At 50.0% G+C, this 27,599-nt stretch overlaps 1 protein-coding gene across 4 annotated transcripts in view; it reads right to left on the minus strand.

Moving 5' to 3' along the window:
* Nucleotides 1-27,599, minus strand: part of LOC105694216 (bromodomain adjacent to zinc finger domain protein 2B) — an 81,229-nt gene that overhangs the window by 13,457 nt on the left and 40,173 nt on the right. For 2 of the 4 annotated variants that reach the window (XM_012414678.2, XM_012414676.2), the window contains exons 2-13: nt 23,345-23,402; nt 16,740-16,923; nt 6,049-6,276; nt 4,838-5,026; nt 4,587-4,740; nt 4,093-4,333; nt 3,747-4,005; nt 3,248-3,627; nt 2,780-3,094; nt 2,378-2,652; nt 2,147-2,228; nt 611-952 (exon numbers count right to left, since the gene is read on the minus strand). In XM_012414678.2, the coding sequence (XP_012270101.1) occupies nt 611-952; nt 2,147-2,228; nt 2,378-2,652; nt 2,780-3,094; nt 3,248-3,627; nt 3,747-4,005; nt 4,093-4,333; nt 4,587-4,740; nt 4,838-5,026; nt 6,049-6,276; nt 16,740-16,914 (2,640 nt within the window). In that variant the 5' untranslated portion in view covers nt 16,915-16,923; nt 23,345-23,402. The remainder of the gene's footprint in view (nt 1-610; nt 953-2,146; nt 2,229-2,377; nt 2,653-2,779; nt 3,095-3,247; nt 3,628-3,746; nt 4,006-4,092; nt 4,334-4,586; nt 4,741-4,837; nt 5,027-6,048; nt 6,277-16,739; nt 16,924-23,344; nt 23,403-27,599) is intronic. The other 2 variants (XM_012414677.2, XM_012414679.2) reach the window with 2 other exon arrangements.

Genomic DNA, 27,599 nt, shown 5'->3' on the forward strand with positions numbered 1-27,599 from the left:
AGAATAAATGATAGGCGGCCATCTTTGCTGCGCAGGTATAGAGTACCGCGGCTTTCTTTAGATATGATAAAAAGAAAAAAAATCACGAAATCGTCCTGTACATTGCATTCAATTATCAGAATTGAATGTCCCTCTCCATTAAATTAAGAAATATCAAGCTAAACGAGGACATCCATAACCGCGCGCGTTTACCTTCAAATGAAAGCCATCACCGTCGTCAGAGTCAACATTATCGCACAATAAGTTAACACTAACGTTCGGGATGTTCACCGCGAAAGAATAAAAATCCAAACAGTGATTAAAACGCTTTCACACTTAAAATCTTATTCATAGTTTTTTTTTTTTTTTCATTTCTTTCCCCCGCAAGAGCAAAGATGGCCGCCGCGCGTTTCTTCCTCCCATCTCGAGGTTCGTCGAAAACTTCCACCTGTCTCTTATCAGGTCCACGGTTCCTCCGGTCGCGAGGTGGTGCAGGTGTCTTATCTGCCTGTCGGGGGTGTCTCGATGGTGTCGCGGGTGACTCCGTAAGCGGAAAAGCGACTCGCCGGGTTTCCTGGGAAGCTTGGGGAGGTTGGATGGGGCTGGACGCCAGGAGGTAACGACATCTTACCTCCAGGAGTTCCTGATTTTGCGTTTGAGTCTGGGCCTGGTGGGTGTTGTCCGTCGGTTGTTGGGTCGGGGCAGAGGGCGCGGCGATCGGCGACGACTTCTTGGCGGCGCTGGTCGTCGTCGTCGCCGGCGCCGTCGTCCCCTCCGAGGTCTCTGCCTCGGACTGCATCATGTCGCGGTTTCTCCAGCTCTCGGCAATGCTCTCGCGGTTTTTCCAGATGGTGGCGACCGTGCTGCTGGCCAGGCCGAGCTCCCTGGCGACGTCGCTCTTGCTCTTGCCGCGCTCGATCTCTTGGATGATCTTCATTTTCTGTTTGATCGTGAACGCGAGCCGCTTCCGACCCTGCATGCGTGCGGTAGCCAGTGGCTACTGTCAGTCCACTTGGCTACTAACTCTGCTCTGACTGCGTTCTCTGCGTTGGTTTTTTTTGTTTTTTTTGTTTTGTGTGTGACCGTGTGAGAGAGCGTGCACGTGTGTGGTCGTGTTGGCGGACGTGTGCTGGGGGAGGCGCAGGGGATCGCTGGGATTCGCAGGGTACCTCTCGCCGGGGCTCCGGGATTTGCGGGGCGGGAAAGCCATCGCAGCTAGCGGACTCGTATTTGTATATAGACATGTACGGTTTAACACAGGGAGACCGAGAGACGAAGAGAACGAGAGAAACTAGAAGAAAGGCCGCAACGTGTAAGCTGCATCCCTCGCGCTACCCTCTCAGAGGGACAACGACGCACCTCGGTTCAAATTACCGCCACTCGACGTGGTACTCTTTACATACAAATCATTAACATGGAAGCCAATGAAGCTGGATAATTAACTCGAGCGTTAATTTTGGATTTTAGGGCCCTTCCAGCTGGAAGAGCTGGAAATTAAATCGAATTAAAGTGGTATGACACGTCGGTTCCCGAGGATCGTGAGTTCTCGAGGATAGGCGCCGTTGTCCACTTTGCTCTGGTCGTTCTTACTGTCTCATTTTCTCCGTTCCTCTCTCTTGTCTCCGTCTTTCGATCGCAGCTTTTCAGGCCACCCGGTCTGCAGGGAACCAGTATGCGGTGACAGTTCGCCCTCGACCCGGTTGACTGGAGTCGAGGGCAACCGAAGCGATGCAGCGGACGGCTCCCTTAACGTCGTTATCTCTCTGTCAAGTGATAGCGGTCAAACGGAATATCGATAAGACCAAAAGGAAAGAAAAAATCTCTAAGAATAGGACATGCTGGGCTCTCCTGTCACTATGACTAGCGTTTGGTGTTGGCGAGTGTCTTTATCAGTGTCCCTCGGGAACTGCGGGCCGATTAACGAGGCTTCGGGGCGAGGTGAGGGGGGAATTTTGCGAGTAGAGAGTTTCTATGACGACTATCGGGGTTCAGAGGAGTATATATATAGAGTATATATATATAATATATGTATATACGGCACACAGAGAGCATGCGACACGCACGGCAGGTGGACAAAATACAAAATGTATCCCAAAGAAGAGAATAGTCTTTATGAATGGAAAACAACGATCGAGACAATCAAGAGACTCTGACGAGTTGGACTTACCTCGAGAAGCTGCTGGTTCCTGATCTCCCTCTCGCGCTTCACAGCCTCCTGTCGCTCGGTCTTCTCCTGCTCCTTGATGAGCCTGGGGAAAACGACCAATAAATAATCCTACACCCTAAAATAAACAATGCTAATCGCTTAATTTCTGGAGTTAAACGCGAGTACTTGGTTTTTAAATGTTGATCGCGTTAATTTAAATCAGTAGGTCACTTGCGAGACGGAGCGTCTCACCTTGCCTGTTCCTTGTGCCGTTGAGCCTCTTCCTTCGCGAGCTTCTTAGCATAAGCTAATTTATCTCGCTCGTATTGGTTGTTTGTCCTGACATCGCGAAACCCACCGGCTGCTCTGAGCTCCTCGAGTCTCCTGGCGACTTCCTGGGCACCCAGCCTGACGAATTCGGCTTCCGCTAGGCCCATCGTCGGCTGCAGAAACTCACCGACCAGGGGCCTCGACGAGAACGAAAAGTTCGCCGTCGTCAACTCGGCTGGGTTCTGCAGCTCGAGAAACTGCATAAAAGAAAGGACAATGAGAACTACCGAAAGGAAAAGAGATCGCAAAGGAGAGTCCATATCTCCTTACACTCGTAAACCGAGAGAGTGATACCGGTAAGTGCAAATTCGAGGAGTTCTCTACCTTCAGCAAATCGCCGCTGGTCCTAAAGGTCTTTCCGCAGGGACTATAGTAGCTGACGTCGCCCTTAATGATCCCCGTCTTGCCGAGGCCCTTAATGACGGTTTCTCTCTTCCAGCCTCGCTCCAGAGGTACTTGAAGGTCCTTGTCGCTAGGGTTTAACTTTCTCCTCTTAGCACTAGGAGTGCCCTCGGCGTTATCCTCGTCGGTATCGGTGACGACGTCCGTATTGCTACCGCTCTCGCTGGTGACGTCCATGTTGCTCTCCTCCCCGGACACCTCCAGCAGTTTGTTCTTCATTTTCTCCTGCAAAGAGCGCTATATAGGGAGCATGATTTAGTGGAAAATCAAAAGTCTCGGAAAAACGACCCTAACTCGTGCGACCCCGAAGTCCGCAGTAGAACCAACTCCATCGACCCCGCGAAAAAATCAAATGAAAAATCTACCAGGTGGAAGGAACACTTCACTCACTTGATTCTTCTCTTCCCCCTGGCCCGTCGTTGAGGCGTGCAGTTGAGCCGCCAATATATTCGACCTGAGCAACGAGACTTGGTGCGACAACGGCACACTGGGGTCCAATGTCGGGGTAGGCTTGATGCCCAGCGCTCTACTTTGCGCCAACAGAGACGCCACGGTGTTCTTCTTCGGCTTCGACACCCCTCTACCAAGGTTTCTCGGCCGACCATCCTTATGATGGGTGGCCGTGCTCTCGCTCTCCTCGCTGCCGCTACTCGGCCGCTGCGGGGAGTCCGCAGCGGCGAATAACTGCGCCAGAGACGGACTCGGCGAGGCCGGAACCGGCACGGAGTTCTGCGGCACTCTTCTCGGTTTCGGGCCAGGTTTTCGCCGAGCTGGGTGGAGGAAAATAAAAATGGTTCATCACTTAATATCCATAGAACATTGACAAAATGATCAGGATGCCCGTATATAGCCGTCCAGGATGATCCTGAAGACGCGATCCGACACTCACATGTCCTGTCCGAGGCCAGCAACGACTGACTCAGATTACTGAGTTGACTCAAAGGCTGGCTCCCCGTGATCGGCGAGCTACTGCTAGTGGATGCCGGCTTCAAGGAGAGATTTAAAGGTGCATCCACGTCGTTGGAATTGCTGGCATTGCTGGTCGTGTACGCGGTGGGTGCCGGCAATACGGATCCGTTCGTCGAGTGCGCGGGTAACTTGATCACCTCCACTCGATCCACCGAGTCCCTGTAGTCGCTCGCGTCGTTCTGAAAGGAGTCCCAGGGAGGTCAACCCGCTGCAACCTAATCCGCACTACTTATTTTAATTAGCCGGATTAATCGCGAGCCACTTACCGCGGTTCGATTGTACTTTCGCGGCTCCATCATCAAACTAGTCGTCGTGTTGGTCTGATGAGCCGACAGGGCGGGAACGGGCGGTGGATGGACGCTGACACTCGGCGTGTCCAACGATATGGTCTTCTTCCTTCCCCGATTCGTGGTCCCGGGCACTTTCGGGCCGACGATGCTCGAGGTGTACTTTATAATCTCCGTGTCAGGGGGTAATCGAACGCCACCCAATATACTGCTAGGATCGCTGGAAATCAAAGGAGAAATTAAATCCACCGCGGCGTATCAACCCCACCTCGAGAAGGATGCACATCCGGTACAAAAGCGAGAACTCAGGTGCCAGTAACATATATTCGACATTCAATGCTAATCATTCACCCCACTGCATGAACTACTGTATTCACCTTCCTTCCTTGGCAGTACTGCAGCGTGGGGAGGAAAAGATAATTCATTTATCACCTATTAATCCACTATCTTCTTCGGTCTAACGAGGTTCTTACCTGACGACGTTCGTCTGAGAGTTTGGCGTGGCATTAGCCGAAGAGGTACTATGATGCGAGGATAGAGGGGCCTGACTGACTGCCAAACTGCTGGTCAGACTGGACGTCGTCGAGCTGCTACTCGCCGGTGTCTTGTGACTCTTGCTTGACTTAGCTGCAAAAGAAATCCCTAGCGTTAGGAACGGGTACACGTTCGCCACTTGCTGCATCCTGGAGCCAGAGTACTGTTAGAGGGGGTTTGCCAAACTTACACTTATTCGACTTGTGGGACGACGACAGGGACGGGGGATTAAGTAGAGAGGCTGGATAAGGTGGCAGCAGGCTCTCGGCACCGGGCGGAAATCCTGGCAGTCCGGCCGCCCCCTGCAACCTGGCCAGGTAGTCTTGCGCAGCGAGGTGCGAGGCCATCGTCCACCAAGCTGCGCTCGCAGGATTGATACCTAGAAATCGACAGTAACAATTAGATACAACAATCAATTTATACCAGTATACCGGTCTTCGTATCTCCGTACATACATAATACACAGCAGACCTAAAATTACTTCACCAACCATTAAAAAAAAAAAAATTACCGAAAATCTCATTTCTAATATGAACTGTTCTTTTTTCATTAACCAACCAGAAAATCACAGTTTTCAACAAACTCACCCAGTGGGATTCGTTTATACTTCAGATTTGCGCAGAGTGGACCGTGCTGTTTCAAAATCGACTTCCAAACTCACATTTCAAGCGATGCTAACAATGATTTGTTTACTTGAGACACTTTATATCCGCTAATCCGGGCATAATGAAAAAGTTGCACATCCATACCGTGTCGAATTCAAATAAAAATATTCTCTTTTTTTTTTCTCTTCTTTGCTGTTAACTCTTTTTTATTCAATTTTACCTTTTTTCGCCCGAGGTCCTGTATGACGCGTCCTGAATATGCACGAGTTATTTACCTTCTCATACACGTGTTTACATATATATGTCGCATATGCATATGCCTCTATACGCGGTGTACCGGTATACATGTACAAGTGACAAGGATTACGGTGATATGACAATGTGATATATACATACCAAAGGGTGAAAAATATTTATAAAACACTTTTCTCCACACTCGGTGCACCAAATTGTCTAAACCTATATCACATGATTATGGAAGCTCTAAGAAGAACGCGCTGCCCGTGAGAATTCATTTCTTTTTCGAAAAAAAAATACATCTTTTCTTTTTCTTGTGGAAAAAAAAATTTTTTCCGAAAAAAGAAATTTCACCAGCACCGCGTTATTCCTTAGGGCCTCCATAATTACGTGTCACGAGAAAAGTATTATAATTATTTTCAATTTTTGTTATGCATATATTACACTTTTACATTACCTTGACACGTTGACTGCCACGCGCATTTTATTTGACTACTATGTCACCCGAATATGGGTGACGTCAACGTGTTAAGTGGTTCAACGTCCACGGAAAGGTTACCTAGGCTCGCAGCTTGGCTGGCCGCTACGCTGAGGGTGCCCAGACTGCTGTGGGTGTACGGCGGAGGTGGAGGCGCCGAGGCCGGAGTGTGGCCCCCGAAGCCGGGAGCGGTGCCCCCACGGCCCAAAATGGCGTAGGCCGAGGGCAAGTGGTGCGCGCCCAAACCGTAACCGCCAGGCATTCCGCCGAAGAGGGAAGACGCTGCGCTGTCTCCTCGCGGCCAGTAAGCTGCAACAACCGAAACCACTTGTAATAAACCTAAGGACAAGAAGCACCGTCGGTGTGAAAAAAAAAAAAAAAACTTGCCGCCAACACACATCCACTTGGAAAGGTATATTTTGCAGTCATATTGACACGGTGGCGATTGATCGCACAAAAACAATGAAATCAGTTACTTTTGCCAAATACGTGGCATTGGATGTTACATGCAAAATAAAATTGTATGATAGACCTAGGAAAATAAAATATAAACGGATGAGCCTGTCTTCTCGTTGAATTAAGTACGCAGGGGCTACTCACTCGGGAATAAGTGAAAACGATTACCTTCTTTGAGAACCGATTGCATTTACCTTCATACGGTAAACGGTAACGTAATTCGGCAATAAGTGATGATCGGCGATGAAATTATGGCAATGTGCCGGTAATTTCGAAGAATGAATAACTTCTCGTAAGTACATAAGCATAAAGTAAGTGAGTATAGTGTAATACTGTAATATCGTAATGCATCGAACAGTTTGTACGCAGCTTCTTCCAGTAGGGACTAAGTCATCGCAAGAGACCATCGGAAACATCTTCGTTTTGACATAACCTTAAAAATGGGAAATTAATTTCCGGGAGATAAGATGATTCATTTGGGGATTCAGAAGAGATCTCCTCGCACTCGTCGGGAGATCGACCATTCCTGGTGACGTCGCCTCGCGAGAAATAGGGAGAGTCGCAACTCCAAAACCACGCAAACAGGAAGTACACCTTAACGAGTGCCCGGAAAGGCGAAACGGAGCGTATATACCGGGAAGGTAGGTAAACTCTCGAGGCTAACGAGTAGGGAAGACATCCGGTGGAATCTCAAAGAACGGATCGAGTGTGGGCTCCTGGTAAGGCCTGCGCATCCGTCCGCAAAGCGGATCAAACGCTGGCGAGAGAATTGCACCGATCAATGCCTCGACCGAGAAGCCACCAGTACCCATCTACGATTATCCCTGTAAACACCTAAATAAAACACACCACCCTGCTGAAGTAAACATTTAGTAAATAAAAGAAATCCCCTATCATCGATCTTCCCGAAGTAGCAATGGGAATGCCTCGACCGCGAAGCCACCAGTACCCATCTACGATTATCCCTGTAAACACCTAAATAAAACCCACCACCCTGCGGAAGTAAATAATTAGTAAATAAAAGAAATCCCCTATCATCGATTTTCCCCAAGTAGCAATGGAAATGGATCATACAAAAACGCGCATTCCTGCATGAATTAAGGTGAAGTGAAACCCCACTCAAATCAGCTGATTCGAATAAAACACTATTTTTTTTTTTTTTTTAAGGGTACTCAAACAAACTGCCCGAAACTTTGACACATGACTTATTGATCATCTAAGAATTGTCCTGACACGTTGAAAATTTGGATTTTTGAAAAAAAAATTTTTAGCTTACCCCAGAGCAGCACCTAAACGGCGTCGAGCTCTCATATTTCGATCAATATGCAATTATTGAAGGCTCTTATATGAGACGCGAAAGGGTCGGGACAATTTTACGACAATTTAGAACACTCTGGTAATCGATGAACTCGCATTTTAACGAGATGAAGGCGAGAAAAAGTGTCTTACACGGTTCTGTGCTAAAACAATGGGAATACGAGGTCTCGTAGTGAAAATTTAATTGATGTATGATGATACCCATATAATTCGACGCAGCTGTCGATATAAAAACGAAATTCGGGAACGTAGGTATTTCGAAGAATCTTCTTTACCGACGTCGATCAAGTTCCTCGACGCGTTTCACTTCACCTTAAGTATTTCACGTGAGGGTGTTAGACCCCAAAAAAAGAAGAAAAAAGAAAAAAAAAATGAAACGAAGAAGACAGAAGAGTGAAATTCGACACACTTCCCGCCAGTCATGACTTAATCGAATCGCCGGCCAAAGTCAAGGCCAAGGCGCCTCGATATTGCACTACTCTATTATTAATTCAGCAATATTTCGCCGAGAACAACAGCGACCGTTCGACTTCCAAGGTGTGTCGGAAATATTCAGGACTTGCAGTTCAAGTACAGGGTCCCCGTTCACCTGGGTAATTGCATAATCGGACGGCGGGCGAAGTCATGGGCGGGGTCCTCGAACTTATCGCCGACATGCGATTGATACGACATTGCGAACAGGATCGAAAATCATTAGTTTTAGAAGATTCAATTAAAGCATTACGCACGCGAGAATACACCTTAAGATGCCCCCACACCAAACGATAAATCACAGGGATTTCTAATCCGTGCCGTTAATTATCGGATTTTCCTACGTCACTCGACTAGTCCATATTTGTTGCATCGTTTAATCGTCACGTGCGTAATCACCTGTAAGCTAAAAGAACTGCAAGGCGGATGCGCATGGAACATGGAACAGCTGACTGTCAATATGACGACGCAAGATCGAGGTCGGGCTTAAACGACGATTCGCCATCTCCTTCGGAGGAGTCCTCCGAGAAATAAGGAATACGAAATAATGGCCGATCTCTTTCGGACCCTATTCCAGGGTAGATCGATACGAGAGGTCCTCGGGGACAATAAGTTCGGGAAAACGGTAAGCGAAAGGAAAGGCAGGGGTGCATAAAATCACGCGAAGGGGCCGAGGCCGACCTCGTGGATGCGTACATACACGTGTGTACAAACACCCGCGTACATCCTTGCCCACTCGTGCATTAAGTACACAGCTATGCACAGTTACTTTGTCACGCAGAGAAACGAACGGCAGAAATTCCGGGGCAATTCGCAAACTCACGTAAGCAACCGCTGCACCGGTGCACCAGGGGGGGGTTAATGCAACAACCAGGACGCGGCATGCACTCCGAAATAATTCCGAAATAATTCCCGCGGCCGCAGCGAGTGGACAAAGGGACCTGGCGATCTCTGATTTTGAAAATGTCGAATTTCGCGAGCGAAGATAAATCCCCGGTACGTGGATGATCCTTCATTATCCTCATTTTCGAAATGCAACGCGTCCAGCTCCTGTTTCCCGGGAACGCTCGAGCTTCGGCGTGACCTCGTTACATTAATTGCGTAAAAAGGCATTCCGGAAGTGATTACGAGTCCCTGGGATTAATCTGACGATGGAGTGGGTACGATAGGGTGATAAGGGACCTCGCGGGTTGGCGATTCCGCGCGATCGGTCGGGGCCGCGAATTTCGGAGCACGGCAACACCCGGGAGGATATAGAGGGAGAGACGGAGAGCGTTCGGTCCGTAGCTGGGAAAATGGCCGTGTTATTAAATCGATCGGCACTCTGGCCGGCAGACCGAGGGGGTCGAAGCAGCGCCGAGGTAGCGGCAGAAACGCGCCGCGGAATGGCTGCGGAAGGGGGTGCGGAAGAGGGTGCTCGGTGGAAAAGGGGCTGAGAGTTACGAGGATCGCGAGCTATACAAGCTGCGCCCCGGGTACGCCGGGGATCCTTCGTTTAACTGAGGAGCACCAGGAGGGCCAGAAATGCGACATAATCCACGAGGAGGCGTCTCTAATTCCGCGGAACTCCGAGTTCCGCGCACGCGGGGTTCGGTCGACGTTTTACCGAGGACCCTCGAGGAAGAGTGCCCCCCCTAAAAAAAAATAAAAAAAATAAAAAATCAATCAACTTAAACAAATATATATCATCGACACATGCATCGTAACGTAAATCATACATAATTGCAAAAAAAGAAACAATTATTTCATCGAGAAGACAAAATAGATCGATTCAAACTAATTTCCTCCCCTCGATCTGACATCTCTTAGTACACGTGCTATCTCAGGATTTCCACATGCGCAATGGACACTTCTTCGAGGCGACCAACTTTTTTTTATTTGAACTTGGGGAATCATTAATTACGAATTATCCTCCAATCCTGAAGAAGTCAACCGTGCGTGAGAATATGCCTTACATCTGACCCGGTGGCGGAATTAAATTCGGCAATTCATCGAGGCACCCATAAGTACCCGACACGAGGGTGCTTGATAAGAAATAAAATAATCCGATGCTTTTGCGAGTTAATTAATTAATTAATCGCGGTTCTGCAAATCCCTCGCGACGAGGGCATCGATTGTCCAGGGTTCATGGATTGCAAAACGAGTCGTGGAGGTCGGTGGGAATTTCCAAGCGAGTACTTGTACATCGTTCCTGGCCGTTCCCAGGCCAAACGCTCGACTACGCAGGCGAGAGAGAAAATAGCCGAGCGAATTGCGACTCTAGGCCAGAATTCCCGCCCAGAAGGGAGACTTCTACGCGGATCGCGACGTCCCTCGCGAGATAGCGGCGTCGTCGGCACGGCCGACTCGTTTCCGACCGAGAGAAAAAGACTTTGGCAAATCGATAATTCCCGGCTGCGGTGACTTGGAAGGTGCGCCGATTAGTCCCAGCCATTCTTCCCGATCCTCGCGACTCACCCGATACGGTGTTAAATTCCATTTAACAGTCGCGATAACAATTGTCTCCTTCTCCAGAGTGCCGGGACAATAATAAAGCAGGACGCGACCGGCTGACCAGTGCGATCTGACAATTACCTGGATATTCTAATCACCCGAACATACCAGAGTAACGATCAGCTGATCAGGAATATAGAAGCAAAGAAGATAAATATCAAGTATCAATGGTTATCTATGACATTTTCGCCTGACAGGAAAATCAGAGCATGACGGATCGAAGTCGATTCGTCTGAATGAAGAGAGAGTATCAGAAATGTAAAATCATGTTCCGATCAGCTGATCACAGCTACCCGAATGAATCTCGATTGAAGTCTAGGGAAATTATTATAACACCTTGACTTATATGAATTAGGAGTTATTAAAAATGAAATTGAATGAAATGAAATCTTTTTTGTTTTCTGCGGGGTTAAGACGTTTTTGGGTCTCGATGCGCGTCAGAAAGTCAATTCGCTATTTGCTAGTGGTATTAAAATCAAAGGGTGCCGCCAGTTGCAGCATCGAAGGCCTTTGCGAGGCGACTTAGAGATCGGCGCGGAATGTCGCGGGGAAGGAAGCAGGATTCGGTTTCTCCGAGTGTGGGAAACTCGTAGGAGAGGAGGTCAGGCGGTAGGGGGGCGTTTTGGCCATTTTCCAAATCGGTTTAATTTGGTTTACGTGTCGAGGAGAAGCGGCCTCCTGGTCATCGCCGCGGCCCCCGAGCCACGCCGGTCGATCGGGGGTGCGTATTGTGCCCGGAAATGCTCGATTCGAGGCAGATATTAATAATTCATGAGGAGGCATTGGCATGGCCGAGTCTAGAACGAACGGAAGACAGACCGAGAGACCTGAATGGAGGCCAAGAATGAATAGCGCGAATCCGTCACCTTGAAAAGGGAAAAGCAGGGCCCATCGATATCAAAAGATGGCGTCCACTTGGTTGCACAATTCCCGCATTAAAGAAGGAAATAGGAAACAACGATTCTCCCTCTGTTCCCGAAAAGGGAGACTCCCCGATGCACCTCGAGTTTTCAATAAACGCGACGTGACGAAAGGAGCGTATAAACAGGAATTGCGCGTGCCAAGAATCGGTTCCATTGATTCATTAACCAAGAGGCAGGCGCTCGATTCCTGGAAACGCCTGAATCCTCCCCCTGATCTCTTTCTCTCTCTCTATCTTATTCGTAGCACCTGACACGGCGGGAATACCTACATGCGATATCAAGGTTGCTAAAGAATCGTTCTATCGATTGATTCCAAGAGGTGCCCTGAGAGAGAGAAAAATGAAGGCTAGGTACACGTGGCTAGGTTAAGTTGGACACGACATTCTCCTACACGTGGTTATGTAAAATTAGATTAGGATTAACAGCCTCTTGTACGAATATGAGGCATAATGTACACGATTAGGTTAAGTTATGGTTAACCGGGCAACTCTTGTCCGCATAGGTACACGTGGTTAATTTTAGTGAGGTTAGGTTCGACCGGTCGGCTCCTTATCCTCGGCTCCAACACGCGGTTGGGTTAAATAAGGTTACGTTCGACAGTCTCTTACTCGTGTAAGCATACACGATTAGATTTATCCAGGTTAGGTCGGCAGTCTCTTGCCCACGTAAGTACACGTGATTAGGTTCGGTTTGGTTAGGTTTGGCCGGACAGTCTCTTGCCCACGGAGGTAGACGAGACGGGTTAGGTTAGGTCGACCGAGCACGGTTCTCCGGCTCGGAACGGATCGCCCGTAGGCCGGTGGCGACGTTAACGCGCACGCAACGTTTCCACGAATAAGCGCGCTCCGCGACTCTCCGCTATAAATGGACGAGGAGCATGCGAGAGCGAGTCGTTCCCAGAGGCGAGAGAAACGATCGGCCAGTCCCGGAGAATCACGATCGGTCGCCATTAGTCCGGACTATGAAGTAGTATAAGGATACATAACGTGAATGGTCGGTTCCACAGAAAATGGCCCCAGAATCGTGACCCCTGATCTCAGATTATCGCTGATCTAACGACGCGAGCGCTCCTCGCGGAAAATGAGGGAACTCCAGTCCCACGTGACCAAAACATTTCCTACCGACTTAAAGTCCCCCAAGATGCATTTAATATTACAATTAAGATACGCAACGATAATCCGCGCACGATATACAGAATGTGATGTCATTAACGCGATAAAGACTAGCAGCAGTGGGGGGATAATTTTTAATTGGAAAAATTTCATCGAGGAGTTCTCATTCGATTAAATATATCCCGAGTTTTTGGAAATCTCTGGAAGCCGTTATCCCACCCCCGGCAGGGGCGGCTAATTTTGTTATAAAACATTCTTCCCGCACTTTTCCCGGCCGAAGGGAGGGGAAAGAGAGAACAAAGTGCTCCGGTTAATTATCCCGGAATTTCTACGTGTTCCCATCTATCCTCCGAGCAACAGGTTAACCAGGTTAAGGGACGAGATGTATAATTTGTCGCGATATCAAAACTCGATGCTAGGCGTTAACAATGGCGCAGTGCCTAATTAATTAAACGCAGCCCAGAGTCCGGGGGTCGGGAAAAAGGTCGACCTCACTTGCCCCCTTTAAGGGGGGCTACTTCCACTCGTCATAAATCGCTTCCGGTTCTTAAGCCTTTTTCCGGCAACCTCTCTTCCGCTACTTCTGCACACATCTCAAGAGGTTCCTTAACCAAGTCTACCAAAAACCGACATCAAACGTTTCCTCTGGCCGAAGAAAACCCTCCACCAAAGATGGCGGCTCTCCCCACTTCCATTCGCTAACTCTTTCCACGGTATCCCAATTTTCAATGATTTTAATAACTCGCCTACAGACGATTTTCTAAACGTCACACATACAACCTACGATATCAAAAGACCTACGGAACAAAATTCAGCCCTTATCGCGTACTTCCCCATGTTAACCCTTTAACTACGGCGGAGTCGGCCGTGGAGTGTTAATATTTTATATATGAATACGATATTCATTTGTCACTTTAAATACAAGGGAATACAAGAGGGTCACTATAGTGGCGTTTCATAATTAAAGAATTAAGGTGATATGAAAGGGTCATTCTATATATATAAAACGTCAAAACAATCATAAAACTTTTCTTCCAACTGGGTGCACCGAATCATTTGACACTTCAACACGTGAATATGGAGGCCCTAAGGAAGAACGCGATGCTCGTGAGATTTCATTTTTCACAAAAAAAAAAAAAAAAAACGTGATTTTCGTTCTAGTATAAGCTGAACAAAAGAAAAATTTCTTTGTGAAAAATGAAATTTCACGAGCATCGCGTTCTTCCTTAGTGCCTCCACAATCCCATGTTGAAGTTTCAAATGACTCGGTGCACCCAGTTCGTAGAAAAGTTTTATAAACATTTTGACGTTTTATATATATATATAATGACCCTTTCATATCGCCTTAATTCCCGGGCCAGAAAAAAAATTCTCCGATACTTCAACCTTCTGACATCTCTTTCTCTCATCTCGAGACAGTTCCCGACAACCTCGCACCCTAACCCAGCCGTCAGATCGGCGAGAGAGTCGCATCCATAGCAGGTTAAACTTAAGGCTTTGTTTGTTTATTCTTTATTGTTTGTCTGTATTTCATCCCTTTTACGACGTTGCCAAGTGCCATTGTTTTTTTGTTTTTTCGCCAACGCTACGCGATATGTCGTCTCTCGTTGACGGTCACCCATCCGAGCAGCGACCGCGCCCGACGTCGCTTAACTTCGGTGATCTTACGAGCACCGGTGTATCGACGCGGCTCGAGCGTTGACTAAACGAAAGGCTTTCGTCGCGAGGGGGGAGCTTCCCCCCGGACGAGTCGCACACGATGGCGCGAGATGGCGCGCAGGAGGGAAGGATGACGAGAGGGCCCAGGGTGGCGCGCGGGAGATGAGGCACGAAGGACCGGGGCCGCGGCTGGGGGAGGGGGGGGGCGACTGCCGCAGACCGGAGAGAGAGAGAGACAGACAGAGAGACAGTCGAGGCAGGAGAGCGCGAGAGAGAGAGCCGAGGTGGCAATCAATAAATATACAGAACCAGCCCCGGAGCGGGAGGGAGCGAGAGAGGAGAGACGCTCGTCGCGTCCGTCCGTCGGTCCGTTCTTGCGTCTCCAAAGCCCCGCGACCTAACGGCGACCTCTCGAGGTGGAAAGCCCGCTCGGAGGGTTTGGCTAGAGGGGTGGGTGGTAGGGGAGAGGAGAGAGAGGAAATAAAAAGAAACCTTCAAGTACTACGGGAACGGCGAGAGGGGTGGAAGGGTGGGGGCTGATGGGGGGGAAGGGGAGGGGGCGCAGCCACGGACGAGAGCATCTCCACTCCGTGACCGGAGCAGACTCGGCGAGAGCTGGAACGCGGGCGGGCATTGGACGTATCCGCTCCCGGGTTACCACGTCGGGCGCGCGCGCGCCTCCGTCCGGGAATTGCCGATACGTGATTTCCCGACGCATCAAGGGAATGGCGCCCGCCAGGTGGCGCGGGACTCCCGAAAATCGTCCCGGGGACGGCGGAAGGAGAGACGCGGAAGAGACCCCGTGAGTAATGGCGACGGTAACCTCATCTTTTTAGCGGCGGGACGCGGGACGAGGAGGGAAGGATGGACAAGATGGCGAAGGCGGAGCTTCGGGGTAGCGGATAAGTGGAATGTCTATGGAGGATGTTTAAGTAAGAGCAATAAAGGTCGATGCGTATGATTTGAGGTATCTCATTGTCCCTAACCTTGTGCTTCGATGGGGTTTCGAGGGCACCTTAAATCCGATATGTTGTTGTTTATGACACGTAATCGAGTTTGTCTCCGCGGGGAGATATAAAGAACGCGACTGAGGATCCGACACGTGAGCTGCGGAAGAACAAACGCCCGGCAGAGGTATTAACCCGATAATTAATTGAGCCGGCGACCGCGTGATCGTATCTCGAAGAGTTAACGCCTAAAAGGGGGCTAACTCGCGCCGATAATTAATAAAGCCGAGATCTGCCGAGGAATCGGGAAAGAGTCCGCCACCTTCGTTACGAGGCGGACAGTTAAAAGGGTGGCGGGTCCCCGGGGGCTAATTAACAAACGAGCGGTGGTAACGCGCCACCTTCCCGCGCTAATCGCGCCGGTAACATGCGGATGTTATCACACCACATGCCGAGTTATCGCGGGCGCCGCTTATCACCGGCAAACCGGGCTTCCTTCGACCGAGTCCTTTCATTGCGTTTCTAATTACTGGCCGATTACCCGGTTAAACTCTTAAACTCTTATAAACTCCCCCCTCTTCCCGCCGGTTATAGTAAGAGCTCCGTCCTAGGATTGGCGCGAAACTAAAGGAGGCTGCACAACCGTCCCTATAAAACAAACCGGTCCCTCCCGAGGACGTCGCGGAAGAACTCGATTTACGACCCTCTCCTGTTATCGTAACCCCTACGGTGGATTTCCATTTTCTTATTGAACCTCATCGCTTAACTCTATCGGGCAGCAAACGTAATACCACCTTAAGGGGATGTGAAAGCTGAATCGTTAATAAAACTTTTCTACAAACTGGGCGTCTCAAGTCGTTTCATACTTCAAAACGGGAATATGGAGACCCTAAGGTAGGTCCTGAAACTCGGGAAATTTCATTGTTTACAAACTATCTTTAAAATACCTATAATGAAATTTGAAAACAATTGAAATTTCACGAGTTTCAGGACCTTCCTTACAGTCTCCCTATTCACGTAGTAGAGTTTCAAACTATTCGGTAAACCGAATCGGGAGATAAGTTTTATAAACAAAACCTCTTCGACGCCACTTTCACATCACCTTAAGGTGGGGCCTTATTCTTACGACCACCGCGTTTCATTAGAACAAAGGCAAAATTTCAAACGACTAGGCACCCAGATTTTCACCGCCACCTTTTACCTCCACCTTAAGGGCGTCCTCTGTTTATCATATATCTGGGTATTTCCCCCGATTAAAAATCATCGGCGGGCGTCATATCATATCATATATCTGGTATCCCCCGATGAAAAATCATCGGCGGGCATCTTTCGACGAATAACCGGGTTAAATAGTATACGTCGAGAGTCCTGGGACTCTCTGGAGCGAGACTCACCACCGAAAAGGGCGGTGGGGTCGAGGAGCGGGTTAGCCTGGTCCGCCTGGAGTTTCTCGGAGGCGGGGGTGGCGCCCCCTGCCCCCGTCCCCGTGGCCGTAACTTCACCTCCGCCGCCGCCTCCGCCGCCTCCGCCGCCGCCGCCGCCGCCCGACGCGGAGTTCTCCTTCTCCATGCCAGTCCCCTGAAACGTACCAGCGATTTCGTTAACGTGTCCCGCGTTTACGTGTGCTCGAACGCTCGGCCCCTCCTCTCTCTCTCTCTCTTTCCTCCCGGCCGCGGAGACCGGACGAGCGAGAGAGAACGGGAGAGGCCGTGATTGGAGCCAAACGAGTTTACGGTGTAGAGGCTCCTTAATGGGATTGTTAGTAAGAGCGCGACCGAACCGAGTTATATGCCGGATGAATCGTCGAAACCCGGGATGGGCCTCGGTAGATCTGGGCACAGGTTAATCCGGAGGCGCATAGACAGGTAGACGTACCACCAGGGTGCGGCGAAACTCCCCGGGATTCTCAAAAACGAGAAACTAATGACGACACTACTCGCTGGGCTAACCTCTTCACTTAGAATATCGCGTGAGAGACGTGGTATGTGTATCGGGCCAAATGTAAACAAAACGTATGAGAGACGCGTGAGACTTTAAACGTTCAGCCAAACCGTGAAATGTATGACCAACATTTTTGTCGTTCATGGCACGCACTATTGGAATTTAAATCATAAGGCAAGGGGTTAATAAAGCAATTTTGAGCTAATTTTGGGCTAAGTTAACCTCTTCACTTAGAATATCGCGTGAGAGACGTGGTATATCAATCGGGCCAAATGTAAACAAAACGTATGAGAGACGCGTGAGACTTTAAACGTTCAGCCAAACCGTGAAATATATGACCAACATTTTTGTCGTTCAGGGCACGCACCATTGGAATTTAAATCATAAGGCAAGGGGTTAATAAAGCAATTTTGAGTGACTGCTCTGAGAAAGGGGGTGGTAAAAAAAAAGAGGAAATTCCCGAGAAAATATCTCTTTTAATTTCACCGAAGAAATGAACTCGTCGATTCGAAGAATTTGACTTAACTGACATTGTCACAATTCCGAGGTAACGTCGCATACAATTTGTTTCGGCTTGGGTCAATTATTCCTTGAATTGATAAGATATTTCAATGGCACTGCTAAAAGAGATATCTCCTCTGGTTGAAGGTGGATTTTATTCTTTCTTTTTTTTTCCCTTCTTCCTCCGAGTGGTTATCCACCACAAATGGATTTTTCTGTCCACCTGAGATTAGAGCACTCTAATTATCGGCTATCTCGTTAAATTGTTGCAGCTGGTAATTTAATTAGATTGGGCCGCATCGAAGGGGTGGATGTTGGGAGGGCAACTCTCTTCGGAAGTGGGTGAATCGGGGGGTGGGAAGTGCATAAATAGCGGAAGGGTGGCGCATCCTCGCAATGGGACGCCGAGATTCTTCCGTTTCCAACATTTTTAGAGCCCCCGGTGGGAATAGAATAAATCAGGGCCTCCGGGCTGAATGACGCGTCTGCTACAATGAAACGATTACGCGATGCTTTAAGCTTCCCCGCGACGCGGTAGAGTACTTAAACGGAAAACTGATCGTGGAGAGTCGAAGGGAAAAAAAAAAAGAAGAAGTTCAGATAATCCTTGATGAACGTACCGAAATTCCGGCCGGTCATTAGGAGGTGCTCAACGAGTCCCTAATTTGCAAGGACGGCCGAACCACCGACGGGGGAATAATTATTCTACCCTATTAAAAGCGGCAATTCGAACGAGCGGTTAAGTCGTCCCACCGGCGGCGAGACCGCCGCGGGTATCGCGGAATCGTTCCGCAGCGGACCAAACCGCCGCGGGATCGTAATTCGCGTTATTATGTGGCCGCTCTTGTCTGTCGATGGTTTTAAACGAGGGAATCGGTGATACCCGATGCTCGATATTCTATCACCGATACGTCGAACATAGAGAGATCCCGCACAATTGTGATATCGGTTAGAAAGAAATTAAAAAAAAAAGAAAAATCTGGCCACACCGAAAGATCCTTCAAAAGACGTCCAATCAATTCCAGGTTGAATATTGGTTTACTTGGGTTGCGCGAAAAAAAAAATGCCAATTATTTTCGGTATTTTAGTCCTTTATCCGTAAATTCAGACTTGAATCATGTATGTGTATATATTTTTGTTTGGTATCTTCCAATAAAGGTAACAACAGTTACTAAGTCGTATTGATAACATTACAACCATAGGGCGATATTTCCCTCCGTTTGGAATATTTTTGGACGAAGTGTCAAAGCGAGAGATCCAGTACTACAAATTCTTACAATTACCCCCGATCTCCCCTGTCATGGATACAGTGGGCGCTGACATTGATATAGAGTGCTATCAGGGGTACAGTGGACACCGACACCGACAGAAGGGGTACTGACACCGACACGTGTGACTATCACCGACACTGGGGCCGATCCTTTGTGCCCGAGCCAATCGATCGGCCAGCGACGTTACGAGCCGCCATGAGTTAAGTTCCCCGTTTCGCCAGCCTAACCCTCGACGGAAACTCGAGTACGCGTCAACGCGTCGCGTTGAAATCCAGGAAGGTCCTTTAAACAGTTCCTCCAAGCTAAACCAAACTCCCGAAAGGGTACCGCCGCGTCCCCCCTAACGTTTAACCCGTCCAACGAAAGTTTCGCGAGATTCCTTGAACCACTCGCAAAGAATGGAGAGAGAGACTCTAATGTCGGTAACGTCACTCCCTATCCTTCTCAGTCATCTTTTCGTAATAACCGAAGAGGAGGAATCGCCTTTGTCGAGCGAGAAAGGCTTCCGAGTAGCTCGCTTCTCCCCACCACTCCTCCCCTCCAGCGCTTCAATCAGCTGACTGCCCCCCTCCGGTGCCGCAAACAGCTGTTGTATAAATATACATTGTTACAACGTTAGGTGAGGTTAGGTCAGACCGACTCTCGGTACAGCTGTGGATGTTATTACGAGGAATTGAGCCAGAGAGAGGGAGGGAGGGAGGGAGGGGGTGGTAGTTTCGCCTCCACCAACACGTCACGATCGATCGGAAATATCAACCCTTCCGAATTTTGCGACTCATGTATTCTCGATTCCTTGACTGATGACAATTCCCGAGATTGAAATTAAAAGTGTCCTTAAAAAAATATATATATATAAAATAAAAATATGAACTTGCTGTTCGTTATTTTGGAAAAGGTCTTTTTCCGTTCGAAGCGACGTTCGGAGGAGTGGTATATTTTGAAAAATAATGGGATTTTAATGGTGAAGAGAAAAGTGTGGAAATCCGTATTTCGGCCCCCTGTAGCTACTCCACAAGTCCCGCCATTCCCCTCCAGCGGTGCGATCAGCTGACTGCCCCTCTCCTCCCGCGGCGCGAACAGCTGTTGTGTAAATATACACATTGTTGTTGCGTTAGGCTAGGTTAGGCCGTGGACCGGCTTTCCGTAAAGCTGCTCCGTTATTACGGGGAATCGAGAGAGGGGGGTGGGTGGTCCATCCCACCCCAGGAACATTCCGATCGATCGGAAATGTAAACCCGTCCGAATCTATATCCACTTCCGGTTGGCTGGCTAACGCCAAATCCAGCCTGGAAATTCGAAGTTGACGCTAACGCACCCCCGAAAAAAAAATGAGAGAGAAAAAAAAACAAGAAAAAGTGAATGGCAAATATCGGCCAATATTTTTTAAGGGGGGGCAAAAACGAATCCGGGAGTAAAAATAAAAGGGACGTCAAGACTGCCGCAGTTAGCGCGGCTATCTGGCACGGTATGGGCCTTCCCCTCCCGCGCTTCAATCAGCTGACTGCCACCTCTCCACCTCCACCACCAGCTGTTGTATAAATATACATCGTAACTACGTTAGGTTAGCACGGCTCTCCCTACAGCCGCGCCGTTATTAACGGCGAATCGAGTCGGGGAGAAAGTGGGTGGTCGCCACCCCTTCGACCCGCCGCGATCGATTACAATAGCCGAATCTCCGAAATTTGCATCCGCATTAACCCCCCCCCCACTGATCAACCGACCTTTCCTGGAGGATTTACAAACGTCGATTCGTAATTTCGGCCCGCCGACCAAAGAAACGCGGTGTAACGCGTAATCTATACACAGTGCAAAAATTTACGACGGCGAGGGAGAAACATTAAACGCGAAACGCGCTTCACGGACATAACAAAAAAGCGCAAATTTCGCGGAGTAACCGGTCGCACCCCTCCCGTGCCGGATCAGCTGATTACCACCCTCCCACCTCCCCCAACAGCTGTAGTGTAAACGTATGAGTGTCGTTACAAAGTTAGGTTAAGCTAAGCCGCCCCGAGTGGCGCGTCGATTCAAGATGGCGGGCGCAACGATTCGAAATGAAATATCACGTCTCTTCCGGTGAAAGATCACCCTTAATTCCTGGATCTCCCGACTTTTCGCCCACAACCGAGTACCTCCACCTCCAGTGAACATTTACCAAGCAATCTGAACCGTCCAATCAGGCCGCGGAGGTTAAAAATTCGAAATTTACCTCGAGCGTCCCCGGGAGACGCGAACGTCGGTCCGGCAGATTCAAGATGGCGGACCTCGGCCTGACTCGACTTAGGTCCGCGGTACGGTTCGAAGGACTGAAATACCTTAATTATCGGCGTCTAATCGCGGAAAATCGTGGAAAGGAATCCCCGGGCGAGGGTTTTCTGGATATCTCGGGTCGCCGGGTACGACGGAGCGCGAGATAGCGGGGATAGAGCGAGAAACCACGAGGCCGAGGGATCACTCGTTCGGGGAGCTGCGACGTTTCGGTTCGCGTTGGTGTGGCGGCCAGGACGGTCGGAGGAGGAGGCAGAGGAGGCGAAGCAGCACCAGGAGGAGGAGCGGCAATCAATACAGAGCCAGCAGAGCAAAACCATCCCTCGACTCTCTAACCGGCACGAATAGAGCGGATACATATATATACGTTTATATACACGTATCCATATATACGGCATATATACATATCTACACACGGACACGTAGGTGTACGCAGACTAGACGTTAACGGCGCGGACAATATACACTAATACTGAGAAGCATTCCGAGGGGTTGTGCGCGCAGGGCGAGGCGCGCGCTTACTCGCGCAGTGCGCGCGGTGCCGCTGTCCGGTCACAACCTAACCTAACCTAACCTAACCTAACTCCGTCACGTGGCGCGTGTAATGCGCGTGACGCACTCGCCTGGACACGTTGCCGGTGACGTCACAGGGTCACCGGGTCGAGGTAGTTTGCGAGAAATCGGAGGAAAAATCGGTAAATGCACTTTCCGAGGCAGGAGGGTGGAGGGGGCCACTTATCGGGCGCACGTGGAGGTACTCGTTTATCACCGACACGTACTAAGGCGCACTTGGCACGGGTCGCGGGCTGTATCTAGGATATTAGTTTATAAATGTTTCGTAGACTACGGGGCTAAACTGCGGGAAACGCGGAGGAGAGCGGCAGGGTCGGTAAACCCGCGCTAAGAAGCGAGACTCTCCGGGAGACAAACGATAACTCATACCGTCACCGAGGGAGAAAAAAGTAGGCTCGGAGTGGTCCATAAATAACCGATTCAATCGAGCCTCGAGGAGAGGTCTTCGCGCCGCCTAAAGGTGCTCGCACTTTGTATGCATTACATTTATCGCGCACTCGGGCCGCCGGTGAAAAAGCACGGATATGACGTCACCGGGTCAGGCGAAGAAAGTTTTACGCACGGGTTTAATGACGGCCCCGAGACGGCGCGGAAACGATGCGTAAGGTCGGCAATGGCATAAACTCATTTTACAGGGGCCTTTAAGGCGCGAACCGCGATTAACGGCCCGGAGGACGCTGTGCCGACGTTGCCTCACTCCAGGTGTGCGATACACGATACGTAACGCGTGACTTTACGCAGGTAACCTATGAGACAACGAAAAAAGAGGAAAAGGGAATGCGGAAGCGGGTGCGACAAAGCACCGACTAATTACGCCCTTCCGAAGAGGTCTCTGGGGTGAACGGCGCGCAGAATGTACGGAATGAAAAATCGAGGGTAATCGCCCCCGTTGATAAACATAAGTGAAAAAAGAGGGGAAACTATTCCCGATGTACAACACTCGGGAGAATTAATTCCGAAATGGTAATAATTAGGAAGTTAAATAAAATTGAATCTAGACGCCGGAGGCGGTTCGAAACGCAGTGTTCGCCATGAAACGACAAAGGTATAAACATGGGATAGATAATAAAAAAAGAAAATGAAAAAACGGGGAGAGCATCGATTCCATAAAAACCATCGAGACGCTTTACATCCGGGAGTGGATTTCCTACGATGCACAACCGTCCAGGAAAGTATATTCAAAAGTGACGTCGCGAGGTCAGAAAGTGAAATAAAGTTCGGCAAACGGCGCCGGGGACCTTCAAAATGGCGGGTCGATGTATGTGCCCGGCGAACTCTCGCAAGAGCGACCTAACCTAGAATTTCCGGGTCCCCTTGCCCCCGAAATTGCGAGGATGATGGGAATACCTGGCCGCGATACGGAACGGTGATTATCTACCAACGCGATGTGTTATTAAATTAAAGGGAGGAAAAAAAATAATGAAAGGGGGGCGATGAGTCGTACTTACGATTAATGACGAGGCCTCAGCTCATAGTCGGTGTCCTCGCCACGGCGGCGCGTCACACCTGGAACACAGAGAAGAACGAGGAGCTAATTAACGACACGCACTGCGCACCATCGGAGGCTCGATCGAGCCTGGAGCCTCGAGATAGGAAGAAGGGGGACAGGTAGACGCGATAAGGGACGGAGAAGGACGAAGAGACGGAGAGGCTCTCCGGGCGGAATCATACTACTTTCCATCTCTTTGTCCCCTTTCTATCGCGGCCCCCCTTTCCCCGGCCGCCGCACGCCCGGGCTTAAGGGCTCGTCCGGGATCGATAATCGTAGACCGACTCTGCCAGAGAGGAACTCTCGACTGTCCCCGGGAGCGTGTGTCAAAGCGACGCTACAGTCCTGCCCTGAGAAGCCCTCGCCGCGGCGAGTTTCCCGGATTTCGGGAAATCGAGCGCCTCCACGTGGGAACGACCGATGACGTCAGAGAAGTCGATACCCTTACTCAATACTCGCGTGGGAAAGGAACATGGATATATCCCGGGTATAGAAAAAAAGAAAAAAAAAAAGAAATACAGGGCGATAAAATAAATGATAAAATAAGAGATGAGGTACCTCGTATCGAATTGAAACATAAAAATTGGCACATAGGTGGGGGTAAGTTGTAGCGGTTTGCAATCTGTCCAGGTAAATCGGGTCCTTGTGTGTGTCCATCGCCCGCCAGTTGGCACACTTTTGTCGCAGCGATTTATCGTTTCGTCTGTGGCCACCATAGGGGAGTTCACAAAGAGGGGCGCACCTGTGGGACCGGGAATTTTTACGGGGGGGCCGTGTACATATTATGCGCACGAAGTTGGGAAAGTCAATCGAAAAGTTACGCCACGGGGTCAGGGGGTCGGGGAAAGTTCCGGGTTTTCCGCGGATGCGGAGCGCACCCGCGTGTAGGTTGTGCTCGTGAAAAGGGTGAAAGTAATGCGAGGGGAAATTGATATGTGCAGTTTTCGGGAATGAAGGTTAGGGCGACGTAGGCAATTTCGGAGCGTCCTAGGGAAAAGCCATGGAAAAGGGATCCCTATGGCAGGCCTCGGGTCGAACTAATGGCCATAGAGGGCGATGCCGTAATTCCTATTGAAAAACAGTACTCGCGCGATACATTATGCAGGTTACCTCATTGCGCATACGCGTAATACATAATGCGTGACGTGCTGCCGGGCCGGCGAAACCGTGTAAATCGACGCACCGCGTAATACGTGCTTACGCTAGTTGGCGAGGGTATAAATAAATAAATAAATAAACACGTGTACACACGTATGTGTACATACGTATACAGATTTCGCATATACGTGAGATGTACGCGCGTAATACGTATATAATACGTACACGTCGGCGCGGAAAAGGACGCCGACACCCATGACCACGAATAACTGAAATCACGGATGGAATTTGTAATCAGTCATTCCAATGAATAATATGCCCTCAACCGGCGTCGCGGCGCGCAATTAGCTCGCTCGCGGATGCAAATTTATGGAATCATAATAACGGAGTCGCCGTCGAACGGCGTCGGTACGCGCGAGGGCGTCTTCGGGTCTCCCGCGGGAGGCGATAACGGCAGTCATTTTATTAATTATCGGCGCGTATCGTTTATTACGCCGAGTCGCGACTCGATAACGGGCCGGCCGCGACCTAGGCCAACATACGGAATCGGCGAAGCTAATAACGCGAACGCGCTCGCGAACCTATCCATAATTCATAAATACGAAGGCGCGGCCGGCATGCAGAACAATCGATTCAAATCCGACCTCGAGATGACAGCAAATCCCTGATATCTTCCTCCCTCGTCCTATACCCTAACCGCAACCACTTCGATTCTAAATCCCGCCTGACCGGAGAGAGTTACAAAAAAACGTTTCATACAAAATATGTAGAGTAAATCAGGGCGAGCAATGTTTGTGGGAAGAGTTTTCCTGTACTGAGTACCGCTCGGCGAGAAATCCAGGGTTTAAAGGCGACCCCTGGGAACCGCGAATGGGTATTCTTGGGGGCGGACTATTTCTGACAATTATTTGTTTAAATCGGAGGTGAGGGTGAATCACGTCGATTTTATTATCTCCCTTTCCTCGGGGTGTCTTTCTCCGTCTATCTTCCTCTCCTCCTCCTCGTCGAGCGAAAATACATAGCGCATAAATCAACGAACGGGCATAAACGGGAAGAGGGTCTACGCTGAGTCATCGATACCTTTACGTGCGTACAGTTGCATACGTACGTTCATTCATAAGCGTGAGGCGAGGCCGCACACGTGTCCGCAGGCGCGTGTGCGTGCGCACGCACGCGGACGCGCGACAAAACGCAGGCCGCGAGTGCGTGTGAGCACATGCACGCACTCGCGGGGCGTATAGGCGGGCGTGGGTCACATGTGCACGCACACACGTGGGTCACATGTGCACGGACACACGTGGGTGTTCGCACCGCACGCACGTGCGTTTCTGTGGAGGCGGGCTCGCAGCCTCAAGAAAATACAAGCTCGTCCATTTTATTTCCTACGCTTGTATTCCGCTCGCACGGGCGGCGTTACTTGCGTGCGAGTGCGTGAGTGCGTACGCGTGTGCGATATGGGTCAGCGACTCCCTCCGAGGGTGGTTAGGACGAAACTCGGGAGGGTTAGACCGTAACTTTTAATCGGCCATTTTTGCCGAACCTTGTAAATAAAATCCCGGAAACCGGGAGTCACCACCGCGTCGAAAATCTCCGCGACAAGACCCGACTACTATTTTTTGTTTTTTTTTTTTCTCGCCGTTCCAAAAAATGTGAGGATAAGCCCCATAATCGGAAGGCTGCAATTCCTCGTCGAGGAACGTCGAGCGAGCACTCGGTCCTCTTTGTGCGATTCCGACGTTAACGAAACGAGGAATAAACGAGCGGTGGCCGATCGATCCGGCACGGGCCACACGCACTTCCCACACAGCGGAGGGGCCGAAACCTGACGCCGACGCCTCCACCCGAGAGCAATATCTATGAGGGTCGCCATCCGGCGGAGGAGGGGGGAACCGGGGGAACCGGAGGAACCAGAGGAACCGGCGGAACGGCGGCGGGAGGAAAGGGCGGAGGGCGGACGGGGAGGATGCAGCGAGCCGCGACAGGAGAGCGAATTCGCCCAGGACGAACCTATAGACCCGCCAGGATCCGCAGAGGAGGGATTCGTTCCGGCTCTACGTGGCGCTCTCGCTATAGGGCGATGACCAATGGCGAGGATGACGCCGCAGCCCGAGACGGAGAGTACTGCTTCACGGAGGATCCTCTCCCGAGGGAAGAATCCCGAGGAAGGACGCAAACCGGGAAAGGATCGCGGTCCTCCTTTGACTTGCTCCTCGAGTCTCCAAATAACCGAATATAGTACAGAAATTATGTCGATAAGTTCTGTCGTTAGTCCATGCACCCTTACAACGTGGTAGGAAGGGCGGACACGTGGGGAAACGCGACGAAATGCTGTAGAAAAAGGGAAAAAATCCTGAGAAAGAAAAGAAAGGTTAAAAAAAAGGTGGCAAGATGTCGCGAGACGGTGCAAGGCGTCGCCGCACCTGCACGCGTCCCAGTTCTCAGACCGAGTCGGCCCACATTTTGCGCCATTACCGATCTCCATTACGCAGAGACCATTCTCCGCAATGGCCGCGGTGGGTTTTTGTCCTCGCGATCGAGGATTCGACGCGTTTAAGGATCAGGCCTTGATCTGGGAAGGCGAACGGCGAATGGTTCTCGACCCGCCATGGGAACAAAGGTGGTTCCTTCGGTCGTCCACCGGAAACATCGAAAAATAAAACCCGAAGTAACCTCTGAAATTCATCGATCGAGGGACCCGGAAAAAGAGGAAAAATTCATACTTTCCACGGCGAGAGAAGGAGCGAGTCGTTAAATTTCTAGCATCGAAACGAGGGGACAACGAGACTCGCGAAACGGCCAGAAGGCCCGATAATCGTTCGGATCGTCGTGGTTCTTTTTTTCTCTTTTTTCTTCTTTTGTTTTTTCTCTCAGTCTCGCCGTTAATGCCGGCAAAACGGGGCTGGCCGAAGTCGTTTCGCCCTTCTTCCCGGCATAACTGGCCCTGCACCATACCGCTCCTTCTCAATTACGCGGAAAAGAAGTCCCTCGTAAAGGTTGCGACCGCTTCTTCTGCACCCTGGTTCCCGCGGGGCTAATAATTCAGCGCGCGAGGACGCAGTCACGAAGTAGAGGGCCTTCGATCGTTAATTTTTCCTAACGCCCCCCTTTCGCGCTTT

This window comes from Orussus abietinus, unplaced genomic scaffold, assembly GCF_000612105.2.
Source record: "Orussus abietinus isolate OABI.00-Male unplaced genomic scaffold, Oabi_2.0 scaffold6, whole genome shotgun sequence".
Taxonomy (NCBI): Eukaryota; Metazoa; Arthropoda; class Insecta; order Hymenoptera; family Orussidae; genus Orussus; species Orussus abietinus.